This window comes from Festucalex cinctus, chromosome 1, assembly GCF_051991245.1.
Source record: "Festucalex cinctus isolate MCC-2025b chromosome 1, RoL_Fcin_1.0, whole genome shotgun sequence".
Lineage (NCBI taxonomy): Eukaryota > Metazoa > Chordata > Actinopteri > Syngnathiformes > Syngnathidae > Festucalex > Festucalex cinctus.
This window is the reverse complement of record NC_135411.1, coordinates 19,384,638-19,403,188: the sequence shown is the minus strand read 5'-3', so window position 1 is coordinate 19,403,188 and position 18,551 is coordinate 19,384,638. Positions and strand designations below refer to the sequence as shown.

Here is an 18,551-nt window from a genome sequence, read left to right as displayed (position 1 = left end):
TAAAAAAAGAATTAAATGATAATTACACCAAAATAATAACTTGATTCACAGAGGAAGTAACAGCCCCAATGAAGAAAGTTGCCAAGATGAACTCCAAGCCCTCGACATCAGCCACATCGATCCTGTCACATAATTGTCTATTCAAAAGCCTGCAAATAATGCACACACACTAAATAAAGCATGAAGCGCATCCCCAAGACAGCTCATTTCAAATGAGACATTTTTTTGGCAGATCAATTTGCCTTAAGTGTTGTTCTCTTCGCTTATTTTTCAAGAGATACGCGGAAATGATTACTGAACATTCCGTTTTCACAACGTGGTGAAGAGGCTGCTGTGAATATGGATACAGTACTTCACATGCAAAATATATTTCATGTTACAACAAATTAAAAAAAAAAAAAAAAAAAAGACTTACCAGTAGTTCAACGCAGAGAGACATATATAAATTTCAAACAGAAAGACCTCTGACAGCGTGTGATTATGTAAGTCAGTGGCTTCTCCTGAGCTCAACATTGAGATTCATTTGACAGTGGCAGACAAACAAACTTGCTGTCTTGATTTGAAAAGAATCACATATGCAAAACAGGCTCATTGCAGCGATGAATCCAATTAACCCGAGTCATTAATGTATTCTTATTTGTCTGAAATATATATGTAGATGATATACGGTAGACTACTGTACAAAATATGTACATGCTCTCAGTTACAACAGGCCCAATGAGGTCTGATGTGTGAAAACAACTTTGACACTGTGGACACTTCCCACCCAAAGAGAAAGAAGATGAAACAGTCAGATATTTTTCCGGAGGTGAAAAAAATAATAATTTTACGACAAAATCAGAAAGAATCGTCTTATCTCTTAGTACAGTAAATCAGTTTTGTCTGGAAGTGAAAACTCTGCCTGCTGGTTCTCAGATGTTCAATCAGCTGTGGGATCTCCCTTGTTGTATTTTACAAGAAGGTTGAGACTTTCCAGGAAGTCAACCCCATTCGCAGCTGGTGTGCCAGAGAAGCAGCATGACTTCACATAAGTGGCATCATAAGTGACGCAGGTGCCCAAGATGATATCACAAACATGAGAGTCATTACCTGGGTGACTGTGACGACTTTTGCATGCAGTTAAGGTCAAAATTCTCGTTCGAAAGTGCGACACGTGGACAACGTCATTAGGCGTCTTTTAAATTTATATTATATTGATATTTATGTCACTCACCACGCTAAATAAAGTAGTCGGTTTTCTCCTCGCTCCAAAAGTGTGCTCTGTTTATCTCTGCTTGGGTATTTTCGGTGGGTTGTCCGCCCGAAGCATGAACTTATATACACACAATAATGTGTATAGAGACACACTGTGTCATGGCAATAATGTGAAAACAGCATAGAGATTCAGATAATTCAAGTGAGACTCGTTTACTGAGTGGGACGGCGCCACGGATATGTTGTTTCCACTGTGCTACAAATACCAAGATTCCGTGTGAATACAAATAAGTAAAGAAGGAGAAGAATAAAAATAGATCATGCAAACAAGACAAAGTAGTGCCCATTCAATCGAGATATCCCAAATATGTTTATATGAACACGTATTCCTGTTACGAAGGGGGTAACCCAGGGATTTTATTCTGGTGCCTGTTTACATGGCATTTTAAAGGCCGAATAGTAGCAGAATTCGGGTTTTGAAAGGGTTATTGCCTGCATGTTAACATTCTCCTTGATGTCATTTTCAGTCGACAGCAAGTAGCAAAATGGCCGCCCCCTGAGAAGCATAAAAAGGGATTTTATGTTTAATTCTTATTCCACAAACAATATTAATCAGAATGTGTTTAGGGCCATATTGAACATATTACTGTAAAAGTACAATTTTGTCTTGACTTACACTTTAATATTAACATAATTACCCGTAGATTGAATATTGTCACCCTCTTAAAATAATTGCTTCAATCCCTAATATTTAGGGATGTATCGTGATATTGCAATATTAAAACTACCACAATATATAGTCGCCGTCATGTCACGATATTAAAAGCAGCACGTTTGTTAAACATGACCCTGAGTTTTCATGCTATTTCTTTTCATATGTGTGGGTAGTGTTTGTGTTTTTCTACTTGATTATTCGGTCTGCTGCGTGTGACAAAACCAGCAGGACAACAGTTGATAAGAGGCAGACTGGACAGGACAGACAGGAAGTAGAAACACGCCACCTTCCTGCTTCAACCATGTGAGCGCAGCAGTTTCACTTCCGTGCACTTCCCCTTTCTGCAAAACCCTCTCCCTTTAAAAAGGCCATTTGCATGTTATTACGATCATGTTCATTGCCATTTACATGAACTTTACATCAGGTGGTTCGATTGTTGAAACACTCCCTGCTGCTTAGCGTGAAACATTCGAGACGATGAGGTTTTCATTGGCATGAATGGCTTTGAGACAAACGTGTCTATAAGGCAGAAGCACAGACTTGCCTTTGTTTGTCCTTTGCCCGCTTTCATTTTATGGGTGAACAACTACAACAACACCAAAAAACTTTGTTGGCGGAATAGTTACAGAATTAAAAGTGCAAATGGGAATATTATTTCAGAATGATAAAATAGAGCAACCCTAATCTTTTGCACCCAGCTGGTGGGAGCACCTTCGGGGCAGTACTCTGCGTATTGATTTTGTTGCTTCTCTCATCTGGTATGTTGACAGCAGGCAAATACATACAGCTAAACTAAATGACTGCTATTCAATTTGGTTTTAGCGATTCAGCTGTCCATTGTTTACCTGAAGGGAAAGGATAGCGCACTTTCACTTTATTGGATCATTGGGCTGTAGCTGCATACATTTGCGGCGCACAGTGTGTCTCTTGTAATCAATGTGTTGTTTTTAATGTGACTTTGAGAGAGGCTTTGATTGGGCCTGGAGTTACACAGGTGTCTCTGACTTTCACTTTGCTGTGTCTGTACAAATGTTTGTGCTCCAGGGCTGTATATTCCCAACATTTCTCTGGAGAACGCGCCGTGATAAATGGAAATTTGGTTGGCGCTACCCTGCAATTTAGTGAATTTGAAATCAATCTCTTGTCAAGCCGACATTCACACCTCATTTCCTGCTCCAGGTGTGTGGAGATAAAACGAAGGAATGCTTCAGTAATGACACGATAGTGAGAGTGTCCTACCTTTAAAATAAAAAAAAAAGGTGTTTGACACTTTTGATATGAAATAAAACCCCTCATCCATGAACCCAAAATGGAAATAGAGCATTATGCCAATTTGCCACAGTAACTGACAGACTATTGTTGATCAAATTCTGATTTTGCGAAGATAACTAGAGCTGTCGAAATTAATCAGTTAATTTAGACGTAATCGATTGACGACTATTTTAATAATTGAGTAATCCAGGGATGTCAAAACTTTTTCCTCCGAGGGCCACATACAGAAAAATCAAAGAATGCAAGGGCGACATTGATTTTTTTTTTTTCATTTTAAGTTGTTAAACACACTTCTTCATATTCAGAATCTTCACAGTTTGTATATATTGACACAAAGCAGGCAGCAGAAACTATTTCTGGTTCTAAAAATAAATTATCCATTATTCACCACAGTGTTATGAAGATAAATGTTCCCATTTTATTTATACAGTAAATAGTTAAATTGTGTATTAGAAAATCTCTATAAAATATACAATTAATTCATTAGTAGTACTGTATATAGTCTCCATCAACTGTACATATATACTTATATGCCGTGGGCCACTGAAAAAATGGTTGGCGGGCCGCAAATGGCCCGGCGCCGTAGTTTGGACACCACTGGAGTATGCGTTTAAAGTACCACGGATTGTCACACACACACTAAGTGGAGCAAAATTCATTTTCCGCATTTGACCCAACCCCTGAAGGAGCGGTGAGCAGCAGCAGTAACCGCACTCGGGAATCATTTGGTGATCTAAACCCCCAATTCCAACCCATAATGCTGAGTGTCGAGCAGGGAGGCAATGGGTCCCATTTTTATAGTCTTTGGTATGACCAGCCAGGGATTGAACCCACAACCTTCCAGTCTCAGCTCGGACACTCTACCACTAGGTCACTGAGCTGGGTTAGAGCCGTTGTTTAACGTAAAATTGTCAAACTCCTCCAATTTTGGCCTCATTAGTGATCATTCTCCGATTTCTATCATCGCTGAAGCCCGTATTCACTGAGGGGTGAACATTTGCAAAGGTAGCGAAAGTTGATTTCCCGTCTGGGTTCGTCAGGGTTCTTTCAAGGTCGATTCTTGAAATGCTCTCAGAACATTCAGCAACATTCTTTCTTTCTCCTTGAGGCAAGAGAAAGCATTAACGACCGTATCCCACTGAGGGTCAAACATCTGCGACACTAACAAATGTTGATTTCACGTCGGGTTCGTTCAAGGTCGCAGCATTTCCTAAATGTTCTCTAAATAGTCTTAATGGTCTTTCCTCAAGCCTTGCGATAAGAACAATCATTAGGACTGTGAAATCAACATTTGCTAACGTCGCAAATGTTCGCGCCTCAATGGGATATGGTCTTAAATGGTCTTTTTGTTGCAATGACAACGTTGCAGGAAAAAAAGACCATTAAGATTGTTGAGAGAACATTTTGGAAATGCTGCGACCTTGAACCAACCCTGACGTGAAATCAACATTTGTTTGCGTACGGACTTAAGACTGTCGGGGAATAGTTGAGACCTTAAAAGAACCCTGACGTGAAATCAAGATTCGCTAACTTCGCAAATGTTCCTCAGTGGAATACGGGGTTTAACAATATTAAATTAACACATACACTGCCATTGATGAGTGTACTCATCAGACCGTTATTTCCAATAGGTGGGGCAGAGGAGCTGCTGTTCTAAATCCGCAGTGAAAATTTGAGTTTTGGTATAATTTTAATGACGCAGAACTGGCAGCATTAAAGAACAGAAAATGGTAGAATTGAACTTTTTTTTTTTCCTGGTGAAGATATTCTTTCATTTGATAAGTACGGTGTGTATATAATCATACAACACAATATACTGTTGGTCTTGAAAAATCAGTCAAAACATAAAAAAAAAAAAAAAAGAAAAAGCTAGCACGTAGTTGGCTGGCAGTGAATGAGTCAACAACAATAAATGGTTCATAAACAGGAAACGGGGAACCATTTTTTTTTTAATACCGTTGAATGCAAAATAATATTTTATCCGAGTATTAGATTAATCATTGGACTAATTGATAGAATAATCGATTATACAAATATTCGATAGTGACAGCCCCAATAACAACGTTCGATTTCAATTTTCATTTTCTCTTATTTTTTTTCTGTTCATATTATGAAACTACAGTATGAATTGTCGCTATTACCTGAAAGAAATGAAAATGACGATGATGATGATGAATTGACGATTAGAGCGGTATTGAGGTATTTACTGTGTGTTTGCATATATATTGTATAACTGTAGCATCATATTGTTGTTTTTATTTACATTATTTTATATTTGTATTATTTATTTATATTTTTTATTTGGTTGCTTATTTAGCTCAATGAAAGGGGCTAAATATTAGAAGATAGATCAATTATAGGTTTTTTTTATATTGATTTTTAGTAAAAATGTAGACTTTATGGTAATTTTGGTGGGTTACAATGTAAAAAAAAAAAAAAAAAAAAAAAAAAAATGCCGTTGTATACAAACTCAACAGGATGTTGAACACAAGGGGGTTTCTCTAACACGACAGCCGTCAGCAGTAAGGGGTGACAACATTACAGGAAGTCTCAACAAAGTATAGGAAATGAAATGCAAACGTGGTTTACAGAACGATGGTGATGGGTTAAAAAAAAATAAAAAATTCACTGAGCTATTTGTGGCCTGCTACCTCACACGCCAGATGCAGACAGAACAGCATGGAAACGCTTGTTTTCTTATTTCCTCAATTTAACTTCATGGCCCAGAAGGAGGAAGCATATTTCAAAAGGCTTGATCCACAAGACGGGCCAGAGCCAACAATGAAGGCCGACAGCAGCAGGTTGGTGTACGACTCTTAAATTATTCTTTCAAAACTTGAATTGAATTCTTCCTGCAGCTTTTGTCAGACAGCTTTTATGGTTCAGCCATCATCTCTTTCTACAGAGACACCCTATTTTGTGTGCATTATCATAAAAACTGACCTGTTCAGGAGCCTGATTGTGATTTAAAGTCTTGACAGCTGTCATTATAGCACTAGCGCGTGTCATTAAGCTGCAGCATGAATCCCTTTTTGCAAGTTAAGAGATGTGCACGTGTGACTCGTTACAAGGAATGTTTACCGCCCCACACAGAAATGTAATTTATTGCGCAATCATGTAAAACAAGTGGAAACGTGTCAAAGAGGAGTCATTCAGACCTTAATGGGTTCTTTTTTCGTATGCAGACAGCAAGACAAGGAGCGGAAGAGCCGAACAAGTCTCACCAGGTCTGGCTCTCACGAAAATGTCAGTCAGCAGAGGAAGACCGCATCCAGCAAGTGAGGCTCACGCCATTGATTTCACGTGCCACGCGTATTTGGATTGATTGACATTAATCATATGTGACCTCAAGTTGTCCCTTGCAAAAATAAACAAGAAGCTAAAACTTTGCTGCTGAGTCACTAAAAGATAGCTTCCTCATCTTTTCTCAGCATCTCACCAGAAACAGCTCTGCAGTGGAGCAACTCATTTGAAGAACTTATGAAGAATGCAGGTCAGAGTTGTGCCCCAATTCTAAATATGACAACAACAACAAAAAGTCTTAGTTATTAAAAGTGTAAGTCAACCCCAAAATACACTTTACAATATTATGTTGTATGCAACTTCAATAAACATGACATTCTGATTATATTGCCTTTGGCGAATATCAATTAAGCAGCCAAATTCACCTGTTTTCTGAGTTTGTTTATGTGGCATTCGCAAGCTGAGCCACTAATTTTTATTTATTTATTTTTAACCCGCATTTAATCCTTACTTGGAAAGCCTGTACTGGGGGGAATTCCAGTTATAACACAGCAGACACATCCGTGTCAAAATTTAGCAGTAATAAATTCGATAATAATGCATATATTTGTTCAGACTGGGGTCAAGTTGTATTTTACAGCTTTAAAAACAAGCAGAATTTCACAAGTTGCTTCATGTTAAAGATTAGATAGGTCAACATGAAAAGAAAAATGCACTGAGATGCCACCAATGGCTTACAAATGCAATTATGCCATCTAGTGGCAGAAAAATGACCTCAACACAAATAAGATCACTCGTTTACAATACAGTACATCCTTTTAATTTTAACTCAATTTTATTAATTATTATAAAATTACTGTATCAATGACTAAAAGGTGCAGCCATATTTTAATTAGTTTAACATGTTTTTTTCCCCCACTTTTATCTTAAAGGCGCTCAGGAAAATGCACTTTATAAATGCAGGATTTTTACCTATGAATTCCTTCTCAATCGACACCTCTGGGATTCTGTTAATGTGTGGTGGTGATTTTTTTCCTAAAAAACCCCACCCCCCCAGCCTGTATTTTTGCCATTTCTCGTTTGTTTTGTCAACAGCGGGGCGGGGGTGGGGGGTGGGACGTTGGCGTGTCGCAGACGGGCCCGGGCGAATTTGTCAAGTTGCCGCGGGAGTTACGTCATGCAGCCGACAAATTCGCCCGGCCCCGTCGCCGACACCCAGCGCTACCCCCGCTCTGCGATTTGCTGGAGGGCTAAAACAACTGAAATGTCCCGCTGTTGACCAAACAAACACAAAATGGCAAAAATACAGGCTTTAGGAAAAAAATGCCACCACACATTAACAGAAGCCCAGAGGTGTCGATTGAGAAGGAATTCATGGGTACACCATTCCTTTAAATAAAAATAATAATAAGGAAGAGAATTATTAGTAGCGGTATATGTTTTAACTTTTGCAACTTCCTCATAACAAAATTGCCCCCGTGAGTCACAGTGAAAGAAAAACTGCTTGTGCTCATGAGGGGGTACTTACTAAGTTTGGTACAATGAAAATAACAGTTGTAAATGCAACAGAAAATGCTGCGTTATATAATTGTATATAAATATACATTTAGTGCATTACTGGCCTTTAAATGAATATATTGTATGAACAGAAATGTTCTTTCTTTTTATGTTTCTCTAACAACTAGCTGTGTGCCCGTGTTTGTTTCTCTATATTAGATGGTGTGGAAACTTTCTCTCAGTTCCTCCGCACAGAGTTCAGTGAGGAAAACTTAGAGTTCTGGCTGGCGTGTGAAGAATTCAAGACCTGTGACTCTGAGAAGAAGCTGATGTCCAAGGCCAAAAATATTTATACTGTTTTTATTGAGTCGGATGCGCCTAAAGAGGTATTTCATGTTAATTTGCTGAAAGATATGAATGTTTTTCTTTGGCCTGTCACTGAGTGCTGTTGGAGGTTGAGAATATTCATGGCATGGTGATAAAGTATGGCGGATGAATTCTGAATCATTATCGGGTCAAGAACCAGGCGACCTTTCTGAACGCTCGGCGGGGAGCCGCGGAAGCGCAGTTTGGTCATGCATCTCAACAAAGTACAACAACTGCAAAGCAGCCGCTTGAGAGGGAGTTGCGGTTTAGAAGATTTTCCTTTTGCAGTGTGGATGATGATTTGACCGCATCTGACCGTTAAGTGCAGGCGGCCGCTTTGTGGCTGTGACTCTTCTCTTGCAAAAGTGAAAAGGAGCAGCACCCACACACTTTTGTAAACGATGATTGTCAGCTTCAATATATTCGTTGCTTCTGCATGCACCCGCTTGAATGGTTTGTAGAAATGAATGCGACTGCATTCCTCATAATTGTTGCTATTGTCAGGTTTCACATCATATGATAACCTTTTTAGAGCAAACATTTCAATAATTGGTAATAATGATTTGATTTTATTTTTTTTAAGGTGCACGATGCAAGATTAGACTCAAATTTGAGTGTTAAAATAACCATATTTTTCACCCGCACATGTGCACGACTATGTTTTTTCTGTAAAAGGAAAAAATGGAGGATTCGGGCCGGAAACTTTAAGGTTTTGCTCTGAGCATGACGTCATGCGCGTGTACGCTATTCTCCCTGTTAGCTCTCGCGATTGTTCACGCAACTTCACGGACAGGACAGCTAAATTCAAACTGGATTTAAAGAGACCTGCACTCGATACGTCTCAATCCCTTATGGAGACTCCACGGAAGGCAAAGAGAAGTAAAAAAAACTTTCAGACCAGCGTCACGGGAGGACACGGATAAATATCAGGTGGAGAGAGCTAAGAGCTATCCTGGGGATGAAACGGGACCCACAGCTTGGTGCCTTTTTGCTAAAAAGGTAAGACTTCGTAAAGAAAATACGATAGGGTCTATTTATGATTAGCAGTGCAGAATAAAACTACCACACGGTCGCTTACTAAAGTCTCCGCAATTGGGCATATATGATATTAGCAACGCACTGCTATCCTCAATGTCATCGGATTCACGGGACGCACTATTTACGTTTGCAAGGTTGGAATTGCATAAGCTTTTGTCACTCAAAATGACTTTCACATACAAAGTAACTTGAACATTAATACGTTTCTTACCTCTGTAGACATTATTAAGCCCATTAAAAAGGCGTTGGGCTCCGTGTTTACGTTTGTTCGATTAACTTGGAGGTTTGCTCGTGCCCGAAACGTCGCGCACGCTCCTGGCCGTGTGCACGTCGCTGGGGTCCATTCCACGTTTCGCCAGAGGGGTTGCAAATGTGCAAAAACTCTGAATCTTGCTTCCTGCCCCTTTAACCTTTACTTACAAACTAAAATCCAGAAAATTAACTCTCCTTTTCGCAGATATAGCCATTGTACGGAGCTCCTAAGGTGACACTTAGCTGCGCCGTAAACACTTCCGGGTCATCTTCCATGTGACCAAAAGCGACGAGGACGGAACATTTGTAAACATGAAACAAAGCAGTGGGAAAGCTTTCCCAAAGCGACTAGGATGGAGCATGTATTTTTCCACTGCTTTGTTTACACGTCGCGTTTGGTCACATGGAAGATGACCCGGAAGTGTTTAAGGCGTACCTAAGGTGACACGGTAGGCGAAAAAAAACAACTTATCTTTGCGAGGGAACGCAGAGATGTTTTGTGAGGGAAGTTGGGAACGCAAAGTTTTTTTTTTTCTTTTTCTACCATGTCACCTTAGGGGCTCCGTACCATTGTACTACCATTGTACATTTTACTTAGCTTTTATATTTCCACTATCATTCATTTTGGCATGGGGTAATCACTGAACGGAATAAAAGCAAAACCAAAGAGACTTTGGGGTGAGTGTTTTCTCAACACAAGTTTCACAATTATGCAGTACATTTTATCTGCAAGGTGCATAAGGTGAACTTGTACAATACAACAGTAGATAGAACCTGAGGTATTTCAATTACTTATTTGTGGTATAAAGCACAATACAGTACAAAATGTTGGTTTCACAGTATGGAAGAGCATTATTGCAATAAATTAAAAAAAACAAAAAAAACTTGAAACTCTTTCAGAGGTGAGGGGCATTTTTTGCAAACTCTGTTATAATTGAATTCCATAGAGAAGGGCTTGGACAAAAACCAAAAACTCTATTCTGTCGATAGCTTACTCGAGAGACGTTTACACATATTACATAACGAGAACGTGTGCCGGTAAAAAACCATACACTAAATATGAATAAGTAGATATTTGATCTGTGCGCCCACGGCGATGCTAAGCTAATCGTCATGCATTCCATTACCTTTGATGGGACAGTCGCCCCTACCAACATGGCCGCCACGTATGTGAGCCTGCTCTACAGAGATGGGAAAAGTACTGACACTCTGTACTTGAGTAAAAGTACAAGTACTTGCATAAAAAATGAATTTGGTAAAAGTAAAAAAGTAGAGGCTCTAAAATGTACTTCACGCGTAAAAGTAAAATGTATGTTTACCGGATGTTTCCTCCTGTCATATAATTTAAAGACAATTAAATTTAAAAGATCATCACTGAACAAATCAAAACTTAAAACTGACCAAATCACCTCATGGAGCACTTGCAACATTTTTTTTACTCCTCTAGATGGTGCCCTTGGTTTAAAGATGCAATGGAAATGAAGTTTCCACAACTTGCGTTAAATACACATATAAATTATATGCTTAATGATGTTTGCAGGTTCAAACTTGTACACTTTTTTTAATTAAAGAATTATAAGTGTAATTCAGCAAAAAAAATGCCTCTGCCAAATCTAATATTGGGGTTTAAAGAACTGAGCGGTAAAAGGAAAAAGGGGGTCTTCAAAGCGCATACCACGCACTTGTTCATTTTTTAATTTATTTTAATTTATTTTTTTTAATTTGTTAAAAAAAAAAAATAGTGACCACCCCGCCACAAACCCCCGCCCCCCACCATCACTCCCGGCCCTATACTAAATGCCTACAAGCTGTATATGTCTAATCTGTACATATACCGTATAGTTTATACAGTAGCCTGCTCGGGCTACTGGCTATCCAGTCATATATTCAGATCAGTGCATTAACCAGGGCCAAGCTAACAAAAGGGTAATGATTATTTAGCTAAACTGTACCTTACCTCGATAAATTGTTTCAGATTTGATGGGGAATTTCTGCAGGCAGCTAATGCATTGCTCCATGAATCGTTCTTCCAGCCGACCAAGGTGAACATTCAGTCTACTACATTCAGTCTACATTCAGTCCAGCTGGATCTTTTTCTTGATTGTCTGTTAGTGTTAACTACAAGACTTTCGTCTTGGTTCTCGGCAGTGGCATCTCCCTTGGCTGCTCCCTCCCTTCCCTTATCTTTCCTGCTTTCTAGCCAAGACTGAGGACAGATTATGCACACACGGACACACTACACACAATAGAATACGCAACCTTGTTATCAATGGTTATCGCTCGCTACCTTGCCCTTCTATTGCAGTTGAGGTGTCCTGGGAAGGAGGCAGGCACCTACAATATCTTGGGCCGCGATCGCTAGCTCACTGTCTGGGCTGTAATGTTCCTTGCGCGATACCTGCTACACCTTGTCCACATGGGCACGTTTTCGTGCTATTGTTTGTTGTGTATTCATGTGGCTGTTTGCTGAGTTATTTTTTTGTGTTTTTTTTTTTCATACCCCTCCAAAATCCATATAGTGCTCCTTCCTTACAGGAAGCGTAGTCTAGGCGTGTTCTTTCCCCTCCCCCTTTCCTATTTTTTTTTATTTTTTTATTTTATCTTTTATCTGAAGAATCAGGACGTCGCTTTTGGTGACCTGTCAGGCTTCCCATTCTGTCATCTTCTGTTGATAATTGTTTTTTTTTTTTTGTTTGTTTGTTTTTTTTCCCCCTTCCTGTCAGTTGGGTGTTTCCATTGCCTCGTATGTACTATATTACACAGAGGGGGTTTTGGTGTGTGTGAATCAACTAGCAATAAAAGCGTACCTTAAATAGCAATGCCGATACTGTCTCTTAAATACAGCGTTCTTTTTCTTGGCAGTCAGATCCTCTTCATCTGTTTCATTATGAAGTCTCACTTTATGAAAAAGCTTTTTTTTTAAAAACAAAACAAAAAAAAACTCCTTTTTGCTATCTTGTGGGCTTACTTTTTGCCCTTATCACATCACCAAGATGAGTATTTTGACAGAGGCGTAGGCGGATGCACCTGATTTAATAAAACTTTTCTGAGACTCTGATAATGAATGATATTGTGTTTTGTTTTGTTTTTGGTACAATCACTTTATACGACCTTGTCGTTGGGGAGTTCTGCTCTAAATTGTTCTTACATGTGAATGTGAGTGTGAATGGCTGTTCTACATGTGTCGTATGATTGGCTGGCGGTCAGTCCAGGGTGAATCCCACCTCTCATCTGAAGTAGGTTCTAGCTCATCTGCGAAAATAAGCGTCATAGTCAGTGGATGGATTGACATCCTCACATACCTCAACATTCCGACCAGAACAACTTGTGTCGAATGGAAATATCTGGTTTAACATTTTATGTAATATTATTTATGCATTCATTTTTGTGCCACCCTCCTAGGTACTGTCATTGCGTCTTGGTAAAGATGAAATATTTGTGATAAAAATGAGATTCGCTCCGACTTCGTGAGTTAGAACTCGAACTTCAGCAATCCAAATGTACTTTTCATATTCAGTTTTCCACAATGTTGTACAGATTCGAAAGCAGGTTGTTTGTACATCAAATTGTAAGTTGAGAAACAATAAAAAAATAATAAAAATAAATAAAATACAATAATAATAATAATAATAATAATAATTGATTTCATCATTTTAAAAATTAAATAAAAATTAAATAAAAAAAATCAATTTTATTATGTACAGTAGATATTGTATAAAAATATAGTATGTTGTCAATACATAAATTACATAAAAAAATGAGAATATTTTTATCCAACACCGTATACCATAATAAACAGGAAATACACTTGCATAGATGGAGGAGAACGAAGAAGCGGATGGGGGAGTTATTGAGTGGAAACGTCAAGTGAGACTGCTGAGGCGGAAGGCATTATGACGTGCAATTAGCCATCTTCTCACCACTGTCCAACTTTTTCGTAATGGCAACCTTGATTTCCATGGAGTTTGTCTGGTGGCGCTTCTTGCCACGACCACTTTTGTCTGTTTGTTTGTTTGTTTGTTTTTTGCTGCCATTATCTGCTGCTATCCTTTGCTCGATCACTGTTTACTTACATGGAAACGTTTGAATTATCCAAGGTACTGTACGTGTTGAAATGCTCACAGTGCCAAAACGCACTTGGCACTAGTGAGTGAGTGAGTGAGAGAGAGAGTGAGAGAGAGAGAGAGAGAGAGAGAGAGAGTGAGAGAGAGAGAGTGAGAGAGAGAGAGTGAGAGAGAGAGAGAGTGAGAGAGAGAGAGTGAGAGAGAGAGAGAGAGAGAGAGAGAGAGAGAGAGAGAGAGAGAGAGAGAGAGAGAGAGAGAGAGAGAGAGAGAGAGAGAGAGAGAGAGAGAGAGAATAGTTTAAAACAGCAGTCAGACCTAATTTGTCTGTTCTAAAACTGTGACATTTGCTTCACAGTTAGCATGGATTTGTTAGCATTAAACTAAGTGGGCTTTCCTAAGGCAAAGCTATGTGATTGTTTTAAATACTTTAAAAGTGTAATTCTCTTAATGTTTAACTGACAATGAACGTCCACTGGGAGTGGCATGAAACAACTTGAAGCCTTTTTTTTTTTTTTTTAAATAAATTGTTCCATATTTACTAGGTATGGGAATCTTTGATTGTCTCAAGATTCGATTCCGATTTTTGGGTCTGAGATTCGATTCAGAATCGATTTTTGATTCAAAATGATTTGATTGACAATGATTTCTGCTTCATTGTATAGATGAGCAAATTATTGTCACAATCTACTCCAGTCTAACTTGCTAATGCTAATTAGCACGCTACTCAGGGCACTATTATCGATCAACAGAATTGCTATTCATACAAAACGCTTCAGGAATGTATATAGAGAAGCTTATCATTACTCACTGGTATATGCTACACTGCAAAAGAATAACTTTTATTATTTTGCCATAACTTGATCGTGACTTTTTCCTTCTACTCTCTAATATATATATATATATAAGATAGATAGATGAATTGGGATTAGATGTGTGCAAGGGAAACTACAGTACCATAATGTATGATGTGGCACACACTTAAAAATCTGAATTTGCTGACGCAATATGGCATTGATTTTCGGAAATTAATGGACATCAGTCAAGCCCGTGTTCGGATATGCGAGTCGACTATCCTGTATTCACATGTAATATCTGGGGAAATGCAATTTGCAGTTACACCGATCCGTTTGTCTGTTACTCAGGTCAATATTGACTACAGCACCAAGATGGACATCCAGACAAATTTAGCCCATCCCACAAGGAGTTGTTTCGAAGCAGCCCAGAAGACAGTCTACAGCCTGATGAAAAAAGACTGCTATCCCCGATTCCTGCACTCCGACCTTTATTTACGCCTCACCAGGAAGAGAGGGCCAGGAGCCACGATGTTTCGCAGAAGGTCACGCTCCTGTGTGTTCAACGAGCGAGGCGCTGGCACCGCCGAGCCTTCGCCTTGGTAGCAATAATGTTTCAGACATAGCCGCTGACTCGTAAAAACGATTATTACGTTGGTGATAATCAGTGGCGAGCTGTAGAATTTTAATTGCATAATTTGTGTTTGAGATTGTAATCATCCAACGTGTCTGCGAAATGAATAATTTTGTTTTACAATCACAGTGGATTATTCAACCAGCATTGGAGCCTGGCGACAAGCCATTGAGCAAAACAAATAGGAGATATTTTGAGGAATATGCCATTTTAATTAGGTACTATGACTATGTATTTATGTATTAATGTAGCTCCAGCCTTCATCTGTTCAGCAACTAATGCAAGCTCCTAATCCTCACTAAAACCACCGCTTGATAATATTCCGCCTCATGAAAGTGTGATAATTTGTGTTCATTTTTGAAACCCCACTGATGTGCAGCATCCAGACGTGAGCCGACCATTTCTAGGAGTTTAGCGAGCGCTTTTGGTGGATTTATGCCAAACAGCGGAGAGGCATTTTTATAGCAATCCTGACATCACAGTTGCTGGTATTGAGACACAGGATGTGTACATTCACCAGGCACTTGATTTAATACACTTTCACACTATATCGAGCTTCATAAACGATTCTGGTCTTGCAGAAACTAACTACAATGCGCTCAGCAAAGAACAAACCACGTCCAGCGAGTCCAAATAATTAGTTGTTTGATTGAAGACACAAGTTGTACAAGGCCTTACTGTTCGTCCAGTCCTATCTACTGGATCTGTTTGCTCACTGCACCACTTGGCTCCAGTGGAAGTGCACTGTAACAGGGATAATAAATTTGTGCATTTAATTACCGGGCACACATTTCAATGGGTGAAGTATTTTTTAGTGCTGTCAAGCGATTTACATTTTTTTTTAAACTAATTAATTGCACAACTTTACATAATTAATTGCGATTAATCGCGATTAATCACATTTTGTACTTCTCCTTCTACTCTTTTCTTCAAAGCTCGTAACAAAATTCGTTGAGTAAAATCCTAGAATGAATAATGAAACAGAAAGTATATTTAGAATCAAAGACTGTTCTAATAGTTTATTAGATCCTAAATAGAATACTTCTGTAAAATAGAACTGTTAAACAAAACGATCAAAATGGACTTGAACAAATAATACCCATAACGTTCTGACAGGTTTAATTCTGCCCACACTCCAGCAGCATTGATTTGTGAGGCTCGTGGAGGGAACTTGAGCAGGGAATATTGCTCTAAAATGATACACCAAAGCCGCACGAGTTGCTTTAGCATTCTCCAACAGCTATTTTTTTTTTTTTTGTGTAATCACGCCATCAAATAAATGACCCAAAAAAGCCACTCTAAAAGTAATTACACCACAATTTAGACTTGGTTTAACCGAGTCAAAAGTGTTGTCAATGCTTTGTAACCAAATTGCTAAATGCACTGGGGGAGCTGCACCTCTGTCCGCCGGAACGTCCAGTGAGGCGCAACACAGTAAGCTACAGAAAACTGACGATGCGCCCGTTTTTGCACCCTCTATGAAAATAGAGCCCTCACTCTTGTGCTTTCTTGTCGAAACAATAGTTTTGATTTGTAGGAGAGAGTATGCAATATGGGATCTCTCGGTTGAAGTGGTGGTTGAGTGACAAATTATACACCACTCAGGAGATGACAACTGCCACTGAAATATGCAATAAAAATAGGGGGCGGAAGATTGTGAAATTGTGTACATAAAATAGACGTACAGTACATTGCACCAACGTGATAACCTTTTGCTATTAGTAACATTGCCTACTGTATATATCATATTTTTTTGCAGTGTCATTTCACCCTAATTGTGTGCATGCTTCTTGCCAACCGTAAAGTGCATTGACAATACCTCGCCATTTAAGTAGCCGCTTTTGTAGAAGATTACGCCATAAAGACTGCTTCACAACAAGGCCATTTGTTGTCCGTTTCTTTATTTTTTAAAAGCCGGTTGACAATAGTGTGGATGGAAGCGCTGCATCCGCGATGACCGTCCGTGATGGAATGTGTCCAGCCCGCTGTTCTCCATCTATTCTGCTGAATTCAGGCATGCTGCAATGCTGGCGATTTGTCTTTCCACTGGCAATAGTACCTTATGCAACTTTAATGCATTTGATATGAGTTACAAGCTCGTTTGACCGCGTCTTAACAAAAAAAAAAGATTCATTATTTTATCCCTCCCGGTGTCCAACCGTCTCCAAACTAACTGGAAGTGAAATTCTGCTTATATGGTGACAGGAGGGCACGGAAACTTCTTAATGAGACTCCACATATAATATACCGGTACTTTATGTTTGTTTAAATTGACATATATCCCATTATCAGTCACAGAACATGTATGCTCGGTATGCAATACTAATTAATTTGTTTTTGGATTCAATAAAGATGTGCTGTTTCTGTTTGGACCCATTCCATATACACACAATGTTTTGCCTCACTGTTGTGAAATGTAAGACAATTAAATACTGTTTTAATGAGGCATGTCTGATTGTTTCGATGACCAATTTTAAACGAGACGTATGAAAACATCATGCATACATATGGTAGCTTGCAAAGTTGTGACGTTGTGGAGCTCCCTTTTTCACATCACTGAAAAATTAATAGACCTTATCAACTGGCACGCACCACAAGCACAGAATAATTTATGTCAGTGTATATGCATGCACAAACTATGCTTTTTATCAGAGACAAATACGTATTCATTGTAAACTAACAGTAAGATAATAGGATTCTTTCTCCAACCTCATATATATATATATATATATATATATATATATATATATATATATATATATATATATATATATATATATATATATATATATATATATATATTATGCCCTGCGATTGGCTGGCAACCAGTCCAGGGTGTACCCCGCCTACTGCCCAAAGCCAGCTGAGATAGGCTCCAGCACCCCCCGCGACCCTTGTGAGGAATAAGCGGTCAAAAAAATGGATGGATGGATATATATATATATATATTACTCGCAAAGACCTGTATGGCATACCTATAATTATGCATTAATTGAGATATTACAGGCATGCCTATACTGCAGTTCTTATGTTATTTTTCTCTGAAAGTCTGAGAACAAGGGGTGGGAATATAAATGATACGGTAACAAAGGTGGGGGCCTTGCTGGTGTGCCAAATTCATCGCCATTTAAGATTAGTTGCCTGCTGAGACTTAGCTGCCAGATTTCTCTTTTCTTCTCCTGCTTCTATTTATTTATTTTTAGATTGGCAACTACAGCCCTCGGAAATCACCCGCAAATTGTGCAGACTTTGAGGGAAAACAAAACATAATCACATGAAGAAAGTGATCAATTGTGAATACTGATGCAGTATATGAGGACAATACATACGCTCACTCACCATGTGGAATGCATAACAGCTATATCACTATAATATCATACATCCTTACAAGACAAATGAATAAGAATACATGTACCTGTATGTAACCTCATAAATCTATTTTTGATAAGCTGATACAAGTGTGGAAAGCACATCTATAAGCTTGT

At 38.8% G+C, this 18,551-nt stretch overlaps 1 protein-coding gene and 1 long non-coding RNA gene across 2 annotated transcripts in view; one reads left to right on the top strand and one right to left on the bottom strand.

Moving 5' to 3' along the window:
- Positions 1–17,512, top strand: part of rgs18 (regulator of G protein signaling 18) — a 62,171-nt gene extending 44,659 nt beyond the window's left edge. The window contains exons 2-6 of the mRNA XM_077520923.1: positions 5,845–5,982; positions 6,367–6,459; positions 6,613–6,674; positions 8,141–8,307; positions 14,784–17,512. Of these exons, the coding sequence (XP_077377049.1) occupies positions 5,861–5,982; positions 6,367–6,459; positions 6,613–6,674; positions 8,141–8,307; positions 14,784–15,038 (699 nt within the window). The 5' untranslated portion in view covers positions 5,845–5,860 and the 3' untranslated portion in view covers positions 15,039–17,512. The remainder of the gene's footprint in view (positions 1–5,844; positions 5,983–6,366; positions 6,460–6,612; positions 6,675–8,140; positions 8,308–14,783) is intronic.
- LOC144018598 (uncharacterized) lies at positions 6,270–9,711 on the bottom strand. The gene is made up of 2 exons (XR_013283480.1): positions 9,537–9,711; positions 6,270–6,694 (listed from the first exon to the last, which is right to left on the bottom strand). It is a non-coding gene; the product is annotated as an uncharacterized LOC144018598 (long non-coding RNA).
- Positions 17,513–18,551: the final 1,039 nt, after the last annotated feature.